The sequence below is a fragment of the Mesocricetus auratus genome, unplaced genomic scaffold, assembly GCF_017639785.1.
Source record: "Mesocricetus auratus isolate SY011 unplaced genomic scaffold, BCM_Maur_2.0 Super-Scaffold_100008, whole genome shotgun sequence".
Lineage (NCBI taxonomy): Eukaryota > Metazoa > Chordata > Mammalia > Rodentia > Cricetidae > Mesocricetus > Mesocricetus auratus.
The window spans coordinates 84,567,773-84,574,318 of NW_024429192.1; the positions used below are offsets into that span (position 1 = coordinate 84,567,773).

At 55.5% G+C, this 6,546-nt stretch overlaps 1 protein-coding gene across 1 annotated transcript; it reads left to right on the forward strand.

The window, feature by feature from the left end:
- Positions 1–3,960: 3,960 nt before the first annotated feature.
- On the forward strand, positions 3,961–5,934 carry Gsx1 (GS homeobox 1). The gene is made up of 2 exons (XM_005088078.3): positions 3,961–4,372; positions 4,801–5,934. Exons 1-2 carry the CDS (start codon positions 3,961–3,963, stop codon positions 5,184–5,186), a joined length of 798 nt encoding a protein of 265 aa, XP_005088135.2. The 3' UTR covers positions 5,187–5,934.
- Positions 5,935–6,546: the final 612 nt, after the last annotated feature.

The following is a 6,546-nucleotide window of genomic DNA, read 5'->3' on the forward strand; positions in this document are numbered from 1 at the left end:
CTCAAAAAAACTAAATCTTGGAATATGTGCAGAAACCCAGGGGTGTTGGCACGGGCTGCACAGACCTCTATGACTTCGATTCTGCTTCCCGTGCACACCCATGTGTGATGAACAAGGTCACACTCTCTTAGGTCTTCCTCCCCTGTCTCTAGTCAACATTCCCTGGCACCCCAGGCATCTCTTCCTCTCTGCTCATTGGAACAGCTTGCAAGCCCCTGGGCCAGCTGTCTAGACACCTGCTGCTCAGAAAGCAGTTTCTTTGCTACAGGAATTCTCACTGACCTCAGCCAGAAGAGTCAGACTCGAGCTGATATTTCCTAGCATAAACTGTATGTCTCTCTTCCCTTTCCAGCCTATGCTCTTCTCTTCTATATTAGGAAAAGTCTGAGACACGAGGATTTCCCACATCTAGAACTGCCTTTATTAGAACCCATTTTGTTTCTATGAGAATATGCCTTGGAGGCTGGTCCCAGGTGGGTGGAGCCTTGATTGGCTTATTTGTCTGGCATTCATTGTGCTCTTGTGATGAACCAGGTCCTTGGGATGAGGAAGGACAGGGAGATTGACCTCCAGGGTCTCCCAGTGTCTGTCACTCCAGTCAGGTTCCTTGGGGTCCAGGTGGAAAATCCTCAGAGGTTCTGCTTCCGGAGTGAGTTCTTTCTCACAGATGTATTAATCCATGTGTGTTATGCATCTGCTATGACCTAGGGACGGGACGTTTTGCAACAATCCTCTTTCCCCCCAGAGCACACATTTCAGGGTGGTGAGGGAGACAGAAAAGCAAATGAGCAAAGGGCATAACAAATCTAGAAGTGGCATCCAAGGCTGGCAGCGAGGGCGGGGGCTTCTCTGAGAAGGCAAATGACCTTGGGTGTGTAAATCCACATCTGTGCAGGGTTTGTTTTTTTTTTTTTTCTATAAATGTTTCGCCGCGGTGTGCACGGGGGAGAAAAGGCCCGGATCGCAGAAATGATTCCAGTTTGAGCTGCCTCTGATGGACACTTGAAAACCGGCTGGGAGCCGGGAAGCAGGCGTTGGGGGCCTAGAGGCTCTCGGGGCTCTGTTGCAGGGCTGTCAGGCTAATCCGGCTGCCTGCTCCCACCCTGCCCCTCCCTAGGGGGCGTTTGCTCCGCGGACAACAGTTCAGCTGAAGCGAAGTCTGCCTGACGCTTTGAGCAGAAAAGCAGAGCGGCCGCAAGAGAGACAGCGAGAGGGACTGGGGAACACGGGCTGCAGCAGAGGCAGTGGGCAACGCCCGGGGCGCGGGCATAGCAACCCACGCTTCTCTGGGGCCTCAGAACTTTCTATTCAGTGATTGGTGGGGCAGCGGTGGCCTGGGAGCACCTAGCAGGGAGCCCCTGGCCATAGTGGCATTTGGAGCTGGCGGGTCGCGAGTGCCTTCTCTCCGGGACGCGTGAAAACACCACGGGATAAGACGGTCCCTGAGCCAGGGCTCTCCCGCTCCGAGTTGCACAGCCAACCGTTTGAACATTTCACCACAAACCCCGGTCCACTGTGGGGCCGCACATTAAAAAGTGTTATTCGCTTTGAAGGTTTTGTCTAATAGTTCTAAACTGAAAGAAAATGTTTTCCTATTACTTAATTCAATCATAGCGAAGAGACTTGGTAAAAAGCCCACGGATTTTGTCCCAAAGTGTGACAGAGTTCTCTTTGTGTTTGCTTATCCTCCGCTGTCACACACTTTAATTCGCCTCTCTTTATCTGGCATTCAAAACTTTCTTCAATGACATTCAATAAGGTCCAGGGGCTGGAGGGAGAGGGGGAAACTGGTTATTCCCCCCCACCCCTCCATATTCTTTCCCAGTAGCTTTGGCCTTGCTTGTATTCAAGGACTCTTAACCCCTTCACAGCCTGGAGTGCTGGGCGGCTCCCAGGAGGGCCCCCGCACTGGCATCTCGCTGGCTTGCCAGCTCCAGGGCGCAGCGGCCTCTCCTTCTATCTATCCTCCGGCCACATCCACACCCACTCCTCCGCAGCCGCCTCAGCCCAGCGGGGAGCCCCTCTCCAGTCGCAGCTCTCCGCCACCCAGCCCAGCCCAAATTTCCCAGAGAGCAATTAGAACGGGAATTAGGCTGCATTGATGCGTACCGGCTGGTTTGCAGGCGCTTTGGGGCCGAGACTGTGGCTTGGGGGCACCCCATGCCAAGCACCAGGGGACCATTGAGCCCTCACTCCTGCTAGATGGCGAGATGGCACGCCCTCCATGCAGGTTAGTTCCCCCTATTGCGACTCTCGCATTGTAGAAGCAGTTGCTCTCACAAACACCCTCTCTCCCATAACAAATCATCTTTGATTTTTTTTTAACCAGTTGTTTGTGGCTGCTCATACTGCACGGATGTCATGAACAGTGCAAACCCGTGCAGACACCTCGGGTTTGGGCAGCCTTGCACTGATTGCCCCACCCCCATCCTCGGAAATCTTCCCCCTTCCTGGTCTCACGATTCAGTTCACGACTCAGAGCAGGTGATGGCAGCGATTTGTAAAATCGAAAGTAGTAAATTCGAAATATTTATGCTAATTCCCCATTGTATGGAAAACGCCGCGGGAACGGAAGCAGCTCTGAACCAAGGATGGTGTTTTTTTTTTTAAACTGAAGATGTGTACACAGAGCGGGGCATTTGAAGTTGTTTAATCATTGTGTAAGGCGGGGGGAGCAAGAGCGACAGGACGGGAGGAAGACGCAGAGGGCAGGGGAAGCTGGGAAAGACCGAAGACCGCCTTTTCTTTCTCTCCAGCCGTGGGAAGGCAACCGTTCCGAGGGCACCCACGACTCTAGTGGAGTGTGCGCGGGTGGAGAGTGCGCGCACAACATTTCTGCGACTCTAGATCATCCGCACTCGCCACGTTTGGTGGGGTGGTAGAGCTTCACACGAATGACTCGGCTTTCACTCCCCCATGCTCTGTATCTGTCCACGGTCTCAAAGTCTACCCATCCCGGTATTTGTTCTGTTGTTTTTGTTTCTTTACACCCACGATCCTGCTGTTGAAGGAAAGGGCTGGCTGACCACGGTCCACCGAACAAAGACTAGGGGGTCATAGGCAACACTAAAGTTGAGACCATTTTAAATTTTCAGAGAAAACAGAGGAACAGAGATGAGACTAGTCTTGAGTGAGGAATAGTGAGCCCTTCTCCGTCCTCTGAGAATCATGTTCTCTCTCCAATGCTAGGAAAGAAGGGACTCCACAGGTGGGAATGATGGTCTCTGCTAAGACGCCCGTGGGATGCAGCGTTGAGCTGGGAGAACTAAGAGAAAGCAATATACTTGATGTGTGTATGTGTGTGGGGGGGTGCTCAAGGAAGAGGTAATATAAGGAAAGGGACCAGTATCAACTGGGCAGAGGAGATGAGTCTGTGCACACGGGGATCTGTGGAAGTGAGGCAGCACGGGTGCAAAATCAATGAGATAAATGGGCCGATCGCCAGCGCAAAGCCAAAGGGGAGTAAGAAATAAAGAGAAAGAAAAGAATATTAAATCGCGGGAGAATGAGAAAATAAACCCGAAAGGGGGAGAGGAGGGGGCGAGTGCGCCTGTTACGGCGTGGGTGGGGTTGACAAGAATAGAGTACATTATGCAGTTCATTTAGTTAACAAGTGAAATAATGAGGAAGCGTGCAGAGAGAATGCCAAGAGAAAGGGCACAAAAACCCTATTGAGAGGCCCCGGCCGCTCCTGGCGTAGCCCATCACATGGCAATAGTCCTATTTAAGCGGCGCCGCCGGCGTCTTTCAGCACCACTAGCGCTGGCCAGCACCTCGCGCGCTCCGGGCGGCGCCGGCAACAGCAGCCGAGGTGACTTCAGCTCCGGCTTGAGCCGCGCGTGGAGCCTCCGGGGCCCGGGCAGCTGCGGGAGGCCGCAGCCCGGGGAAGCGAGTGCGGGACCCGCAGTTCCCTCGGGTGCCAGGGGCGGGCTGGCGGCGGGTGGACCGCGCGCCGGCGCCATGCCACGTTCCTTCCTAGTGGACTCCCTTGTGCTGCGGGAGACCAGCGACAAGAAGGCGCCGGAGGGCAGCCCGCCACCGCTCTTCCCCTATGCGGTCCCCCCGCCGCACGCGCTGCACGGTCTCTCGCCCGGCGCCTGCCACGCGCGCAAGGCCGGCTTGCTGTGCGTGTGTCCCCTCTGTGTCACCGCTTCTCAGCTGCACGGGCCCCCCGGGCCGCCGGCGCTGCCGCTACTCAAGGCGTCCTTCCCTCCCTTCGGATCGCAGTACTGCCACGCGCCCCTGGGCCGCCAGCACTCGGCCGTGTCTCCTGGAGTCGCCCACGGCCCGGCCGCGGCCGCAGCAGCTGCCGCGCTCTACCAGACCTCCTATCCGCTGCCGGACCCCAGGCAGTTCCACTGCATTTCCGTGGGTAAGCAGGGTCCTCGCGCGAACTTGCCTGGGAGATCGGTGATCGCAGGGGAGCAAGTGGGCGAGTTAGGGATCGGGCAAAAGTGCGCTATGAAGGCGTTGAGGATCCTGTCCCGGATGCTCAAGGGGTGCTCACAGCGGCGGGCTGGGAAAGGACGCAGGAACCGGGGTTAAGACTGAAGATACTGGGTCTGGGGCGTCGTGGGGAGGAGGGCAGGGGTGAGGTCAGCTTCAGGGAGTTCCAGAAAGAGATGTTAGGGACGACCTGACAGAGAATAAGGCATTCTGTGACCCGCCTGTGGATCGTGGTGAATGGAAGGGGTGTGTGTGAGAGTCCAAGATTGAAGCCAGCCGCAGCTCAGCGGGAAATTAGACCCACGGCTCAGGCATTTGATGACTTCTCTCTCTGCCCCCGCGTCGCCCCTCCAGACAGCGGCTCGAACCAGCTGCCCAGTAGCAAGAGGATGCGGACGGCGTTCACCAGCACGCAGCTCTTAGAACTGGAGCGGGAGTTCGCCTCCAACATGTACCTGTCCCGCCTGCGGCGCATCGAGATCGCGACCTATCTGAATCTGTCCGAGAAGCAGGTGAAGATCTGGTTTCAGAACCGCCGAGTGAAGCACAAGAAAGAGGGCAAGGGTAACAACCACCGCGGAGGCGGAGGCGGAGCTGGGGTGGGTGCCGGCGGGGGCGCACCGCAAGGCTGCAAGTGCTCTTCGCTCTCCTCGGCCAAGTGCTCGGAGGAGGACGACGAATTGCCCATGTCTCCATCCTCCTCCGGGAAGGATGACAGAGATCTCACAGTCACTCCGTAGGTGCGCCTTTCAGAGGACCACTGGCTCCCCCGGCCCTTCCCACACCTCAAAGACTGATTTCCCAGGCACCTGCTGCCAATCGATGGATTTTGGTAGGGCTTTGCCGTGGTACCAGCTGTAGACAGAGCTGAGACCCTAGCAAAGACCCGAAGACAGTGCCCTGTCCCTTAGGCTCCAGGGTGTCTAGGACTGAACCCAAGTTCACTGGGTCCCCCTCACAGGACACAGCCTTCCCCGGAGGCATGCAAGCCCCAGCCCAGCGCCTTGCTGGCCCTTCGGCACCTCCTCGCCAGCTCATTCTGGGCTGGTTCAAGCTTCCTCGCTCCCGCTACCCTCCTCGCTCAAGCTGGGCCTTTCACTCCGCGAATGGCTGTTTGCTTCCCTTTTAACATTTTTTTCCCTAGCCCTCAACTCTTTCTCCATAGTGGTTGTTTATGCAACACGTTTATGAACTAAACTTTCCCTTTTTCCTTTCCCTTCACCCTCCTCAGGGAGCCCCTTCCTTCAGTCCATTTGTCCCTTGACTAGGGACAGGTCTTGCTGTTCGAAGTCCTCTTAGCAGAGAGGAATGTCTCCCATGATATTGTATTGGGGGAAATGGCTTAGTTTGTTTCCAACATGCTTTACATTCCCTCAAATGAAGACCGATCCCACTCCTCCGCCGCCGTAAGCGACCTCTCCCCGTCCTCCAAGTCCCAAACCCGCTAAGGACTGACTGTGTAATTGTATGGTCTCTGTAATGCCAGAAGATATTTATTTATTTATTTATGTACAAAATTTTAAATAAACTTTTTTTTTCTTAGAAATTCCTCTGCCTTTGGGTCCCTAGGTTTAGAAAGTGGGCTAGACAGTCACAGACACAGGCATGGGCTGGTCTCTCTGTTGGGGCGTTGCAGAGGTCCAGGCGCAGCTTCTCAAAACCTTCCGGCTAGCCACACACGCAGCCCCTTGGAGCTCCCCCGTTATGCTGCAGCACCAGTGTTCCTGTGCGGGCCCCAAATGCTGTGCCCTGGGCTCTCCGGCAAAGGATGCGATACTTTGGTGGCTAACTCCAAGTGCAGAAACCAGAGATCCACCTCTGCAGGGCTTATATTGACCTAGCCTTCTTAAGAAAGGGCGCTCCTTGTTTTGCTTCCAGGCAAAGGGTCCCTGCAGTGGCAAACGATTCCAGGTGAGAATTCTGACGACCTGAAGCGACCCCTCTGCTGGGAGCTGTAGGGAGCCAGCTCCTGGGGCTGGCAGGGAGACCTCGTGTTTTGGTTAGTTCTAGTTGAAACCTCACAGTCGCAATGGCATAGACTCCACTCTTTAGTGTTCCGTGGGGGAGTCTGTGTGGGCTTCTTATGCGTCTGTGTTAGGT

Bases quoted from the DNA above. Each gene is read 5' to 3' on its own strand.
- Gsx1 (XM_005088078.3), top strand. From the start codon at position 3,961: ATGCCACGTTCCTTCCTAGTGGACTCCCTTGTGCTGCGGGAGACCAGC. The intron at 4,373-4,800 runs GTAAGCAGGGTC...TCGCCCCTCCAG, and splicing joins GTTCCACTGCATTTCCGTGG to ACAGCGGCTCGAACCAGCTG.